Source organism: Oryx dammah, unplaced genomic scaffold, assembly GCF_014754425.2.
Source record: "Oryx dammah isolate SB20612 unplaced genomic scaffold, SCBI_Odam_1.1 HiC_scaffold_11232, whole genome shotgun sequence".
NCBI lineage: Eukaryota > Metazoa > Chordata > Mammalia > Artiodactyla > Bovidae > Oryx > Oryx dammah.
In genome coordinates this window covers 93,146-109,467 of record NW_024080625.1, presented here as the reverse complement: position 1 = coordinate 109,467, position 16,322 = coordinate 93,146, and the positions used below count along the sequence as shown (strand labels likewise).

General features: G+C 37.2%; 1 protein-coding gene across 1 annotated transcript in view; it reads left to right on the top strand.

The window, feature by feature from the left end:
- Positions 1-16,322, top strand: part of LOC120861348 (spermatogenesis-associated serine-rich protein 2) — a 154,215-nt gene that overhangs the window by 102,516 nt on the left and 35,377 nt on the right. The window contains exon 3 of the mRNA XM_040236997.1: positions 8,375-8,454. Coding sequence (XP_040092931.1) covers positions 8,375-8,454 — 80 coding nt within the window. The remainder of the gene's footprint in view (positions 1-8,374; positions 8,455-16,322) is intronic.

Genomic DNA, 16,322 nt, shown 5'->3' with positions numbered 1-16,322 from the left:
AATAATGAGACCATTCAAGAACTTTTGGAACTTAAAAAATAGAAGCTTATTCTGTTGCATCTGCTTGAAACCTGGGAAAATCTACTAGTAAGAGTAAAGTAGAATTTAATTTCTTGCTTAATAAAAACCGTGACTTTCCATCAAGCTCTACCTTGAAAAATCAGAACTTATTTTAGATGTTAGGAAATTTCCCAATGTAAATGTCTATAAGAAGAGGCACAAAATACACCTAGATGACTTGCTTAGGAATTCCCTGCTGGTCCAGTGGTTAGGACCCATGCTCACCGCCGAGGGTGTGGGTTCATTCATTCATTCAGTCCCTGCTTGGGGGGAACTAAGGTCGCACAAGCCTTACAACAAGGGCGAAAAACAAACAAACAAAACAAAAGACTAGATGATAAATGTCAGCAGAAATAACAGAAAGGTAGAAAGCTGTTTTCTTTCATGAAAGACCCACTTAGCAGATCAGTTGTTGAAGTGTGGGTTTTTCCTGACATTTAAGCTACATTAGTTATCTGAAATGGCTAAGAAGACCAGTTGATGAGACCCCTTACAACCTACTAACAGTATTTTTTGTGTTAGGCCATTGTCAACTAGAATGGAGGTTTCTTAAATAACTTTTAACAATTTAATATATTTTAAAAGTGTTAGCATTTCAGAAAGCTACAACAGTATACTATAGTAGAAATACTTAAAGCAAACTAGAAATCTTACAAAATGGCACTTTGACATAGTTGCCTTTCTTAATTTCCCATCTCTGATTTGTTTCCCTTCTAAGCCTGATTCCCCTTTATTTATACATAATCCTCCCACCTTTTATAATTGGTGTCTTATTTCTTACACAAAACAGTCATAATTCTTCCAAGCTTAGGTGGTAAGTTGACAGAAGAAAGAATTACCACCTAGGAAGCTAAAGGTGGTGGCATCTTCAATTTTGAAGTTGTGAATACACTCCTAGGCTTTAGCAGTAGTGCCTGTGACAGTATTCTTTTCCTTGCACTCACATTTGTACAATATAACCCCCATCCCTATGCGTGCCATTAGTTCATGTGAAGGAAATGAACTCCACCATGTGGATTATTCTCAAAATTGGCATGAGAAAAAGCAATTGCAAGAGTCTAATTATTTTCTTTTACATGGTTGAGTACTAAGGAGAACTTCAGATTCTTTAATTGTTCATGAGATAACACTTCTGGTACATTGCCTCTGCTTTTGAGTTTGCTTTTTAATTTTTAAGAGGGAGTTGATAGTTTGAGAAAATGTGACAAGTGATTATCACACTTGTTAGGTTGTCTAGAGTTCTTCACCCTTGGTCTCATCTACATTTAATTGGCTCGTAAATGTATGGTCTGTCTTTGGCCGTGGTGAAATGTTAATAATTTTGTTATCCAGCTTGTTTCATGTATGTATGAGGAATATCAGGGAGTAATAACAAAAATCTGAGATCCTTGGAAGAAACATGATATACCGCCTTTTTGTTGAAATAACACAACTTGAGAACTAGTATATTCGATGAGTTACAGCATTAATGGATAGCATAAAACTTGGGCTCAGTCTTTGATTCTGCAGTAGGTTTCTTACTGCAGGCTTTGGGTACAGAATAGTACCATAACTGATTTTTCTCATCATTGTAAAGTTAAGAGAAGGTATTTTGGAAGGGATCATATTTCCATCTTTCTTTTTGCTTGTCAGATAAGATAATACAATAATTTACCATCACATCAGTGAAAAAATACATAAACAATCTAAAACAATAGGTTTTTAGTTGTTATAATTCAAAGACACACATTCAGTAACCCCTGTGAGAATCCTTAGACCTACTCCATGCCTGGGAAGCTCCCTCTATGCTTCTCTCTACTGTAAGCAGCCAGGAATTTGGGGGGACAGGCTTTTCCATGAAAGAAACAATCTTCTCATTGATAATCAGATTGAATTCACTTCAGTCCTTTCAGGAAGCCTTACCATGCCTTCATAATAGTAATTCTGCTAAGTATTTTTAGGTAGAACGCCAAGTGGTAAAGCTTTTAATCAGCTCCTCCTCATTTGTTGTGGTGGGGGTCTAGTATGTGCATTTGTTGTCGTTCAGTCTCTAAGTCGTGTCCCATTCTTTGCGACCCCTGAACTGCAGCACATCAGGCTCCCCTGTTCTTCACTACCTCCCAGAGTTTGTTCAGATTCATGGTTATGCTGTCTAACGTCTCATCATCTGCCACCCCTTCTCCTCCTGCCCTCAATCTTTCCCAGCGTCAGGGTCTTTTCCAGTGAGTTGGCTTTTCGCATCAGGTGGCCAGAGTATTGGAGCTTTAGCTTCAGCATCAGTCCTTCCAATGAATATTCAGTGTTGATTTCCTTTAGGATTGACTGATTTGATCCCCTGCAGTCCATGGGACTCTCAAGAGTCTTCTCCAACATCACAATTCGAAAGCATCAATTCTTTGGTGCTCAGCCTTCTTTATGGTCCAATTCTCAAGTCTGTAAATGACTGCTAGAAAAACTGTAGTTTTGACTATACAGAACTTTTTTGGCAAACTGATGCCTCTGCTTTTTAATGCGCTGTCTAGATTTGTCCTAGCTTTACTTCCAAGGAACAAGTGTCTTTCAATTTTGTGTCTGCAGTCATTGTCTGCCGTGGTTTTGGAGTCCAAGAAAATAAAATCAGTCAGTTTTCACTTTTTCTCCATCTGTTTGCAATGAAGTGATGGGACTGTATGCCATGATCTTAGTTTTTTGAATGGTGAGTTTTAAGCCAGCTTTTTTACTCTCCTGTTTCACTCTCATCAGGAGGCTCTTTAGTTCCTCTTTGCTTTCTGCCATTAGAGTGGCATGGAATTGCTATATCATGATAATTGTATCTTCAGTTATTTAAGGAGCCACCATATAGCTTTCCACAGCAGTTGTATAATTTTACATTCCCACCAGCAATGTATGACTGTTCCAATTTCTCCACATCCTCACCAATACTTGTTTTCTCTCTTCCTTTCCTCCCTCCCACTTCCCTCCGTCCCTTCCTGCTTGCCTGCCTTTCTTCCTGCCATCCTCAGAGTTGTGAATATAATCAGAACTTTTAACCAAATTAATTATGAAAATACAGTATGGTCTTCAGGTTAAATTATTAATTAAAAACAATTAGACTGTGTTTCAAAGTTTGTTGAGATATGTGTTCAGTTATAAGGAAGACATAGAGATAGATGTCCAACAGACACATAAAAAGGTGCTTAACATCACTAATCAGGAAAATGCAGCCCAAACCATAATGTGATACTACCTCACACCTGTAAGAATAGTTATTATTAAAGACAAGAAATAACAAGTGTTGGCCAGAAAATATAGAACTATTCATCAGTTCAGCTTCTGGTTATGTATCCAAAGAAAACAAAAACATTAACTTGAAAAGACACATGCACCCCCATGGTCATTGCAGCATGATTTACAAAAGCCAAGATACAGAAACAACCTGAGTGTCCTCATATGGTGGAAGAATGGGTAAAGAATGTGGTGTGCCAAAATAAAAGAAAAAAGAATGGGAAAAATATGTACAACACGTGGGTACAGATCTGGGGCAAAGATAACTCTTATTCCCTTACCCCATAACACATGGCTGTAAGATGTGAATAAACTTTATGGTTGTTCGTTTTTTGCCTGCCCTCTACTCACAGTCCAATAGACAACTTTTTATTTTATGAAGTACATTTCCTGGGCTATGAATTACTATTGTATTTTTCTGTTAAGCTGTAACACCTGTAAGTGTTCATCAGTTGGATCTTATGAAACTTATCCAGATTTTTGAGCTGCTCCATAAAAGCATCTCATCACATTAAATTCAAATTCCAAGTTTGTTTAACTTTTCAAAAAAAAAAAAAAGAATGTGGTGTGCATCTATACAATGGAATATTATTCGGCCATAAAAAGATCTTGCCATTTGTGACACCACAGATGGACCTTGAGGACATTGTACTGAGTAAAATGAGTCAGAGAATGACAAACTGTACCATCTCACTTATATGTGGGATCAAAACTTACAGAGGAAAAGAGCTCATAGATACAGAGAACAGATTGACAGTTATCAAAAATGTTGGGTGGGAGGAGGGCCAAATGGGTAAAGGAGGTCAAAAGGTACAAACTTCCAATTATAAAATAAATAAATCCTAGGAATATAATGTATAGCATGGTGACTCAGTAATACCTTATTGCATATTTACAAGTTGCTAAGAGAATATATCTTAAAGTTCTTATCACAAGAAAAAAGTTTCCCTTAACTGTGTATGTTGATAGATATTAACTAGACTTTTTGTGATCAATTCACAGTATATACAAATATCAAATCATGCTACATACCTGAAACTACGTAATGTTATATATGCATGTGTCAATTATACCTCAGTTAAAAAAATGAAAACTTGTTCAAGTCTGATTTGATACATGAGATAGTCAGACTCAGGTATTTCTATGTTGTCCTCATTGAAACAACTTTTGCCTGATTTTTGAAGCCAGTGAAAACAATTTGTTTTCTAATGTTTACAAATATGTCAATGATACTGTAAATAGCATACTTTATCCACTAAAACTAGTGTTGGTCACTCAGTTGTGTCTGACTCTTTGCAACCCCTGGACTATAGCCCATCAGGCTCCTCTGTCCATGGAATTCTGCAGGCAACAATACTAGAATGGGAGCTATTCCTCCTCCAGGGCATCTTCCCATCCCAAGGATTAAACCCAGGTCTTCTGCATTGCAGGCAGATTCTTGACCATCTGAGCCATCAGGGAAGCCCGCAAAATGTTCCTAAATGTGTGATATTTGAAATAATTCCAAGGAACTTGTGAGATGGTTCCTGATAGAATGAAATAGATGATAAACTCAAGGGTTCCTCATATCCTTTATGAATCTTGCCTGAGTATAATATTTAACTTCAGTTTTTTTCTTTAAAAATTTATGATCTTCTATCATAGGGTAGGTACAAAAGGATGAGATCTTACCTCATTTACTAACAGTGGAATTAAGTAAATCTTAGGCTTTCTTTGCATGAAAAAATAGGAGAACTATTAAATCACTAAATATTGTTGGTGGGAATTAAAATTTATTTTCCCTATAATGTTGAGAGGCACTTAAGCTCCAGTTTATTGAAGCAGGGTTTTTTTTAATCTACTTGAGTTTTGTCATGTAAGTAAAAAGACAATATTAGCTGGTGAATAGACAAGTTAAGATGTTAAATTATTGCTTTCCCATTTTGGCAAACTTATGATTTAGAATATAAATACAAAATGGGCATTTGTACCCCAGGAGGCTGACCTGTCCAGACTGCAAGTCAGACTACAGGTTTCTTGCCTTGGGCTTTTGGTTGAGTTTGGCTGTTGGGCAGCATAAAGCAGGAGACCAGAGGCAGGGAGGAGAGTAAGATAGGAGTATCTGTTCCCCTAGTCTTTCCCTGAAGGGTCACTGTGGGCTTACTGTGTCCTCTGATTAAAGGACTGTTATCCTATGGCCATCTCCACACCAGATGAAACAAAGATGAAAGAGGCCTCTGTCTCGATTCCAGTAATTGCTCCCTCCTTACCGTCTTTAAAACCTCCAGTAGCAATATACATGGCTATTCTTAGCCAAGGAGTACTGTGCTCTCTCTTGTGGTTTCCCTACTCCCTACCAGCACCTTCGAAAATAGTCCCTTCATTAAACTCTCAATGTGCTGTTTGTTTCCTGCTGAGATCCTGACTGAAATAGCTTCTGTATGTATTTTTAATCATTATCCCAACTGGTATGCCAGATAAACTCTAATAATACTTACGCTAATTTGGGGGAGGCGATCACTGAAAGTGTTTGCAGAACTACCCTTTGTTTTCATTGCGCTTCATTTCATCTAGCGTGTTGTTAAACAGAAAAAAATAAAAGGTATTAGATGATGTATAAGAAGTTAGTGCTACCAATAGCTTATTTAAATATAGGTCCCTAAATGCTGTTTTAAGTATCCCCTCTTGGGATGGGATGGGGAGGGAGGTGGGAGAGGGGTTCAGGATGGGGAACACATGTACACCCATGGCTGATTCATGTCAATGTGTGGCAAAAACCACTACAATATTGTAATTAGCCTCCAATTAAAATAAAAAGGAAAAAAATAAAATTAAGTGTCCCCTCTTAAGAATCTGCTGCCAGTGCAGGAGATGTAAGAGATATGGGTTTGATCCCTGGGTCAGGAAGATCCCCTGGAGAAGGAAATGGCACCCGACTCCAGTATTCTTGCCTGGGAAATCCCATGGACAGAGGGTCCATAGCCTACAGTCCATAGGGTCGCAAAGAGTCAAACACAACTGAGCATTTAAGCACCTTTCCCTAAAAGAGGTTGATGATTGGATTCTTTGCTAAGATTACTGATATTCTTTGTATCATCTCAATGCTCATTAATGTGTCTTTGAGAGAGAGTAGAGTTGACCCTTGGATAATATGGAGGTTAAAGGTGCTGACCCCTGAGTGCAGTGGAAAATCCTTCCAGCTGGGCCTCAGTGTCCACAGTTCTGCATCCGTGGATTCAACCAACTGCAGGTTGTGTATGCTGTATTACTTGCCATTGAAAAATATCTGTGTATAAGTAGACCTGGGCAGTGTTCAAAGGTCAGCTGTACCTAACAGCAGTCAAGTTATATCATCTGGGTAACCTAAAGCAATTCTGAAAAGGTTGCTCAATAGTATTTTGGCTGTGTAAAATTTTCATCTGTATATACTATGTTTCTTTGCAGTTAATAAAGATAATTCAGTGTTAACCATATTAGGTCATCATCTAGAAAATTCAGGCTTTAAGTAATGAGTTTGTGTAAATGTAACCTGATTTTTCCTTTGGGTAACAATGATGAAACTGCCAGTATTACAGAGGTTAAAAGTTGATTCACAATTCAGTGGTAATTGGCAAGTGTACTTTCTCTTGGAATGACACAGGATCTATTCATATCCTCTTTTCTACTTTTAGAAACAAAATACTATTATCATTCTAACGTATAAATTATCAGTCTTCTGCAGCAACTAGGAGGTATTATATAAAACACAGGATAAAGACTGAGCTATAAAAGAGGGTTTAATTAAAACACATCTGTAATAATACTGAAAGAATTTGGAAAGTGTACTAAAATATTACTGTATGTTTTATACTCCCATCTTATTCTGTTCAGACTGCTCTAACAAAATACCACAGACTGAGTAGCTTATAAACAATAGAAATTTACTTCTCACAGTTCTAGAGGCTGGAAATCCGAGATCCGAGTGCCAACATGGTCTAACGAGGGCCTTCTGGGTTGCAGACTTCTCTTTGTGTCCTCACATGGTGGCAGAGGTCTCTATGGAATCTTTTTAATAAGAGCACTGATCCCATTCATGAGAACTCTGCTCTTCAAAGGCCTCACCTACTAATACCATCACTTTAGTATTTCAGCATATGAATTTGGAAGTGAAAATACAAACATTCAGACTATAGCAACCCCTCTTCTCAAAGTTTCCCCCTTTTCTTGCTTTGTTGAAATTTGAACCCCCAAAGTATTCCCAAGTATGATAGCTTGGATCTGCAACGTTGATACCACCTGAGAGTAAAAATCTCAGGCCACACATCAGACTCTTGAATCAGATCCTGCTATTTAACTTGAGATTCCCCCAATGATAAGTATACACATCAGAATTTGAGAAGCACTCTAGCTATTTCCTAGGATCACATCTCATTAGAGTAAAACAAAGTTATCAAGTGTAAAAGCTGAGGTAATTTGTTGATCACATAGTCATGGGTAAAGAAACTGATTAAATTCACAGATAGCCTTTTCTTTCTAAATACAAACTCTTTTCTATAATTTCTTACATTGAACTAAGTTTTCCCATTTATGCTATTAATATAAACACTGGTACATTGCTTTTTGTATATTATATTGGGAACACAAATATATGAAATTCATAGTCTTAAGAATGTGAATGTGTGTGTTGTAGTCTAAAAGATGGAAAGTACTTTTATGTGTTGTTATTATTAATGTTATAGAAGCTTTCATTCTCACATTCAGATTTTTCAGTGTTAAATTTTACCTTGAGGAGCTATTTACTTACAGTATTTTTAGAAGGCCTTTTATATTAAGATAGTTAAAGATATCAAGGATTACTGTATAGTCTAATATAATTGATTTCAATATTTTTCTCAAGCTGTGACAATTTCTACTAAAATCAAATTTAATCTCACAAATGAATGCAAAGGTAGTTATCAATTATATAATAGAATTTGCAAAATAACAATTAAGTTCTATTTAGTTATTAGCTGTTTATGGGAGAAAAGCAGCTAGTATTGGCCCTTACATTTTGCAGCCTGTTATGTTAGTTTTGGACCCTGTTGAATGTATTTTTTTCTTCTCATTCTTTCAGATTCATCAGGATTCATTTTTGATTTGCAGTCCAATACTGTACTGGCCCAAGGAGGAGCTTTTGAAAACATGAAAGAAAAGGTATGTCTATTTACTGTGGATAGGAAACTTGAATGTCTTGTTAAAATTTAGGTACTAATAAAATCATTGGCTACAAACTCATTAAGAAAGTGAAAATTAAGAACAAAACTGTATGAATGCCACTGTATATCAGAGAATAACTTCCATGAAGGTTTTGAGGAATCAGAGCCTATAAGTATGAACGATTTTCTTTACATGTATCCATATACATATATTTCTAAATTCTCTTGGACATCTTAATATTAATTAATACAACAGTATGTGTATGGCTAAGTGTGTATCTAATTTGCTAACATTCTTTAAGGAATAGTCTTGAGTAGGATCGTCCCATTCACTTGAAGAGGATTTTTAAGACCAGGAGACTTTAGAGCAAGAGGAGAAATTTTCTAAGTAACATATCTTTGGAAGGGAACCAGGTTGTCTTTAATAATATAACTCTTAATGAGCTATGTTGAGAAAAAACATAAAAGCTTTACATGTGTTCTCCATCTCATTTAGAAAGTAAATCATTGATTCTGGAGTCATAGATACATATTGGTTCAATAATATAAACAATGTTGCATTTTCAGTTATGAGAATTTTACCTTTATCATTGAATCTGTATGTTTTGCCTGAAGCCCATTTTCTAGTGATCATGGTAATTTTTTGCTCATCTCAAAAATGTATATTATAAATTTATACTCTTTGCATCATAGATTATATACCATCCCGCTTGTATAGTTTTGTACTTCATCATTGTTCAATTAAGCCTGAAACAAAAAAAATTATAGAATGACATGAAAGCAAGTTACAGATTCTGCGAATAACTTGAACAAGAGACTTTACTTCTCTTCATCTGTAAAAAGGGCTTCCTTTTCAAGCAGTATGGCAGATTAAAAAATTTTACATTACATTTCTAATGTAAAATGCTTACAAATACAGAATGAAAATGATATACATCATTTTAAATGCATAGCCAAGGAATTCCCTGGTGGTCCAATGGTTAGGACTCCATTTTCATTGCCAAGGACCCAGATTTAACCCCTGTTCTGGGAACTAAGAATCCTGCAGGCTACATGGCGTGGCCAAAAAAGACAAAAAGCATAGCTGAACACAAGAAGAGAAATCCCTAGGAGCCAAAAATATAGAAGAAACTAAAAAGCTGAGTGGTAAGCCTGAGCTAGGTAATGCTGATATGTTTTGCCAGTCTCAGTAACAAATGGGTTTTTACCACACAGGCCCCAGATTTAGCACAAAGCTTGTCCTGGGTTAGAAATTGGAACTGAGATCTTATATAAGGTTGAGATTCTGAAAATGCTTCATCTTCAGGGAAAGGTAAACTAGAACAAATCTTCCCACTGACTTTGAACACAATATTAATATTCTTACTGTAAATGTTGAGAGGAATGTAGTGAAAATGAATTCAACTTTTTTCATTAGTAGTAATATTATATTCTATAATTATTTTATGAATATTATAGAATAAAGCAAATCAAGAAATATGTCAATGTTTTTAAGAGCTAAAAAACTTTCAGTTTAGAGAAGAGAAATACATGTTTAAAAACCATTTTATAAAAAGTCTTTTGGGAATTCTCTAGGTCCACTGGTTAGGACTCCATGCTTCCACTACAGAAGGCATAGGTTCAGTCCTGCATGCTGCACGTGGCAAAAAAAATGCCTTTTAATATTATATTTAAACTGATGGTGTCAGTATAAACTTAGGTTGTAAAACCCAAAATTTCCTAGTTCTATCAACTGAAAGGACCTAGAAATAATCACATCCTAGTATTCAGTTCAGTTCAGTTCAGTTCAGTTCAGTCGCTCAGTGGTGTCTGACTCTCTGCGACCCCATGAATCGCAGCACGCCAGGTCTCCCTGTCCATCACCAATTCCCAGAGTTCACTCAGACTCACATCCATCGAGTCAGTGATGCCATCCAGCCATCTCATCCTCTGTCGTCCCCTTCTCCTCCTGCCCCCAATCCCTCCCAGCATCAGAGTCTTTTCTAGTGAGTCAACTCTTCGCATGAGGTGGCCAAAATACTGGAGTTTCAGCTTTAGCATCATTCCTTCCAAAGAAATCCCAGGGCTGATCTGCTTCAGAATGGACTGGTTGGATGTCCTTGCAGTCCAAGGGACTCTCAAGAGTCTTCTCCAACACCACATTTCAAAAGTATCAATTCTTCGGTGCTCAGCCTTCTTCACAGTCCAACTCTCACATCCATACATGACCACAGGAAAAACCACAGCCTTGACTAGATGGACCTTTGTTGGCAAAGTAATGTCTCTGCTTTTCAATATGTTATCTAGGTTGGTCATAACTTTTCTTCTAAAGAGTAAGCGTCTTTTAATTTCATGGCTGCAGTCACCATCTGCAGTGATTTTGGAGCCCAGAAAATAAAGTCTGACACTGTTTCCACTGTTTCCCCATCTATTGGCCATGACGTGATGGGACCAGATGCCATGATCTTAGTTTTCTGAGTGTTGAGCTTTAAGCCAACTTTTTCACTCTCCACTTTAACTTTCATCAAGAGGCTTTTTAGTTTCTCTTCACTTACTGCCTTAAGGGTGGTATCATCTGCATATCTGAGGTTATTGATATTTGCTTGGCAATCTTGATTTCAGCTTGTGCTTCTTCCAGCCCAGTGTTTCTCATGATGTACTCTGCATATAAGTTAAATGATCAGGGTGACAATATATAGCCTTGATGTATTCCTTTTCTTATTTGGAACCAGTCTGCTGTTCCATGTCCAGTTCTAACTGTTGCTTCCTGACCTGCATATAGGTTTCTCAAGAGGCAGGTCAGGTGGTCTGGTGTTCCCATCTCTTTCAGAATTTTCCACAGTATTAGGAAATACTAGTATTTTCCTAGTATTAGATTGGTGCAAATGTAATTGTGGTTTCAGACCGTGAATTTTAAATCATTATAACTAGGCTCAAATGCATCTTTAGTCAAAATAGGAACCATTACAATCAACACATTTTTGCCAACAAGAAGTAAGCTTGTTTATTTTTATAATGTAAAAATCCATGATTCAGGAGTTGACGAACTGTTAGAAAGCATTTTCTGCCTCTTGCTGGTTATGGAAGCATTTTCCTTGCAAAAAGTTGTCAAGGTGCTTGAAAAAGTGGTAGTTGTTTGGCAAGAGGTCAAGTGAATATAGCGGATGAGGAAACTCCATAGCCCAATTCATTTAACTTTTGAAGCAAATGTTGGTTGTGTGAGGTGCATTCGGGCGTTGTCATGGAGAAGAGTTGGGCCCTTTATGTTGACCAATGCAGGCTGCAGGTATTGCAGTTTTCAGTGCATCTCATCGATTTGCTGAGCATACTTCTCATATGTAATGATTTCGCCAGGATTCAGAAAGCTGTAGTGAATTAGATGAGCAGCAGATCACCAAACAGTGACCATGACCTTTTTTTGGTGCAAGTCTGGATTTGGGAAGTGCTTTGGACCTTCTCGGGTCTTCCTAGGTGACACTAGTGATAAAGACCCTGCCTGCCAATACAAGAGAAGACGTAAGAGATGCAGGTTTGATCCTGGGGTTCAGAAGATCCCCTGGAGCAGGAAATGGCAACCTACTCCAATATTCTTACCTGGAGAATCCCATGGACAGAGGAGCCTAGCAGTCTACAGTCCATGGGGTGACAAAGAGTTGGGCACAAGTGAGCGACTAACACTTTCACTTTCACTTTCTTTGGCTTTGAGAAGTGCTTTGGAGTTTCTTCTCTATCCAACCACTAAGCTGATCATTGCCAGGAGTCGTATAAAATCCACTTTCTGTCACACATCACAATCCATTCAAGAAATGGTTTGTTGTTACACAATACAAGAGGATGACACTTCAGTGGTTTTTTTGATTTGCTATCAGTTCATGAGGTACCCACTTACCAAGCTTCTTCACCTTTCCAATGTACTTCTAATGCAAAATGACAATAGAATGGTCGGTATTGAGCTCTTCAGCAACTTCTCGTGTAGCTGAAAGAGACTCGGCTTTGACGATCCTCTCATTTGATCATTGTCAATTTGCAGTTGCCGGCCACTGTGCTCCTCATCTTCAAGGCTCTCCTTTCCTTTACAAAACTTCTTGAAGCACCACTGCACTGTACATTCGTTAGCAGTTTCTGGGCTAATGCATTGATGATGTTCAAATTGTCTCCACTGCTTTATGACCCATTTTGAACTCAAATAAGAAAATTGCTTGAATTTGCTTTTTGTCTAATGTCATTTCCCTAGTCTAAAATAAATATAAAATAAACAGCAAGTAATGTCATTAGCAAAAAAAAAAAGCGAGAAATGTGCATTAAAATGATGTATAACATAACCACATTTATTTGAGAATGTAGTCCAATATCAAATGGCAAAGCTCAGCAATGCAAGACCACAATTACTTTTATGTCAACCTAATAGCAATAAACACACCTAGCTCTTAGATCTTGGTTTCTAACTACCACTCCCTACCAAAAAAAAAAAAAATGGGTCTTCTTGAAGAAATAACCAATTTCACATTGTCCAGTAAGACAAGAAATGAACATTATAAAGAATAAAAAGGAAGGGGAAAAAAACTGCTGTTATTATAGATAATAGAATTGCCTACATAGAATAACCAAGAAAGCAACAAATTATTAGGAATAATGAAGTCATCAAAATGGCTGGATATAAAATTGACATACAAAAATGAAAAGAGAATATGCAGTTATTGTAAAGTGTATATTTTTAACCTCAAAAGATACAAAATACCTTAGGAATAACTGACGAATTTGGCATGTTCGTTTTGAAGGGAAATTTGGCATTTCTAATGAATTTTTAGATTCACTACTGTTCAGAGTTTTGCCAAGAAAATGTACTGGTCATAGCAAACACCCTCTTCCAACAACACAAGAGAAGACTCTACACATGGACATCACCAGATGGTCAATACTGAAATCAGATTGATTATATTCTTTGCAGCCAAAGATGGAGAAGCTCTATAAAGTCAGCAAAAACAAGACCGGGAGCTGACTGTGGCTCAGATCATGAACTCCTTATTGCCAAACTCAGACTTAAATTGAAGAAAGTAGGGAAAACCACTAGACCATTCAGGTATGACCTAAATCAAATCCCTTACGATTATACAGCAGAAGTGAGAAATAGATTCAAGGGATTAGATCTGATAGACAGAGTGCCTGAAGAATTATGGATAGAGGTTTGTGACATTGTACAGGAGGCAGTGATCAAGACCATCCCCAAGAAAAAGAAATGCAAAAAGGCAAGATGGTTGTCTGAGGAGGCCTGACAAATAGCTGTGAAAAGAAAAGCGAAAGGCAAAGGAGAAGAGGAAAGATACACCCATTTGAATGCAGAGTGCCAAAGAAGAGCAAGGAGAGATAAGAAAGCCTTCCTCAGTGATCAATGAAAAGAAATAGAGGAAAACCATAGAATGGGAAAGACTAGAGATCTCTTCAAGAAAATTAGAGATACCAAGGGAACATTTCTTGCAAAGATGGGTACAATAAAGGACAGAAATGGTATGGATCTAACAGAAGGAGAAAATGTTAAGAAGAGGTGGCAAGAATACACTGAAGGACTATATGAAAAAGACTTCACGACCCAGATAATCACGATGGTATGATCACTCATCTAGAGCCAGACATCCTAAAATGCAAAGTCAAGTGATCCTTAGGAAGCATCACTATGAACAAAGCTAGTGGAGGTAATGAAATTCCAGTTGAGCTATTTCAAATCCTAAAAGATGCTGTGAAAGTGCTGCACTCAGTATGCCAGCAACTTTAGAAAAACTCAGCAGTGCAGTGGCCACAGGACTGGAAAAGGTCAGTTTTCATTCCAATCCCAAAGAAAGGCAATGCCAAAGAATGCTCAGACTACCACACAATTGCAGTTATCTCACACACTAGCAAAGTAATGCTCAAAATTCTCCAAGCCAGGCTTCAACAGCACGTGAACCATGAACTTCCATATGTTCAAGGTGAATTTAGATAAGGCAGAGGAACCAGAGATCAAATTGCCAATGTCTGTTGATCATCGAAAAAGCAAGAGAATTCCAAAAAAACATCTACTTCTGTTTTATTGACTATGCCAAAGCCTTTGACTGTGTGGATCACAACAAACTCTGGAAAATTCTGAAAGAGATAGGAATACCAGACCACCTGACCTGCTTCTTGAGAAAGCTGTGTATAAGTCAGGAAGCAACAGTTAGAACTGGACATGGAACAACAGACTGGTTCCAAATTGGGAAAGAAGTACGTCAAGACTGTATATTGTCACCCTGCTTATTTAACTTATATGCAGAGTACATCATGAGAAACGCTGGGCTAGAAGAAGCACAAGCTGGAATCAAGACTGCCGGGAGAAGTATCAATAACCTCAGATACACAGATGACACCACCCTTATGGCAGAAAGCAAAGAAGAACTAAAGAGCCTCTTGATGAAAGTGAAAGAGGACAGTGAAAAAGTTGGCTTTAAATTCCAGATTCAGAAAACTAGGATCATGGCATCTGGTCTCATCACTTCATGGCAAATAGATGGGGAAACAGTGGAAACAGTGAGAGACTTTATTTTGGGGGGCTCCAAAATCACTGCAGATGGTGACTGCAGCCATGAAATTAAAAGACAGTTGCTCCTTGGAAGAAAAGCTATGACCAACCTAGATAGCATATTAAAAAGCAGAGACGTTATTTTGCCAGCAAAGGTCCATCTAGTCAAGGCTATGGTTTTTCCAGTATCATGTATGGATGTGAGAGTTGGACTATAAGGAAAGCTGAGTGCCAAAGAATTGATACTTTTGAACTGTGGTGTTGGAGAAGACTCTTGAGAGTCCCTTGGACTGCAAGGAGATCCAACCGGTTCATCCTAAAGGAGATCAGTCCTGAATATTCATTGGAAAGACTGATGCTGAAGCTGAAACTCCAATATTTGGCCACCTGATGCGAAGAACTGACTCATTTGAAAATACCCTGATGCTGGGAAAGATTGAAGACGGGAGGAGAAGGGGATGACAGGGAATGAGATGGTTGGATGGCATCACTGACTCAGTGGACTCAAGTTTGAGTAAACTCCTGGCGTTGGTGATGGACAGGGAGGCCTGGCATGCTGCAGTCCATTGGGTCGCAAAGAGTTGGGCATGACTAAGCAACTGAACTGAACTGAACTGTTCAGAAATTCTACTAGTGATTATATATACAATAGAGACATCCTCTCACTGTTCACTGAAGACTTGTTTTCTTTTTTTTAACAATTTGCTAAGCATTGTCATAAGCATTCAGTAAATAACCATAAGCGTAGGAATATTTACTATGGCATTTTTCATAGTAGCCAAACACTGGAAAGAATATAAATGTCTATCAACAGAGAAATGATTAAATTGGGTATATTCACACAATGGAAATGCTATTTAGCAGTTAAAATAAATAGCTGATAAGTAATAATGAGATACATTTATCAACATGAAAAATCTAAAAAACAATGTTACATGAAAAAGCAAATTAAAAATAGATATGTATGATATGTAATGCAAACAATAATATGTCTTACTCTTGGATACAGACATACATCATAAAAGTATAAAAACAAATATCGAAATAACACCAAATTCAAGGCAGAAATCTCTGTGGAGAGGAGGGAAAAAGGGTTTATGAAAAGCTTCATGGGCACTTCAACTGCATGTATTTTATTTTATTAAACTGGGTGTCATAGTGAGTGTTCATTATGTTTTATATACCTGAAATAATTTATAATAATTTAAGTGATATTTATAGCATTATTATACAATTAAATGATATGAAATAAATGTTTAAAAAATGCTATACAAAAATCTAAGTTATTATTGTTGTTTTATTTTGGTGGTTTGTTAAACTTTGCTCCTTTCTGTATAATATGCTAAAAATGAGGA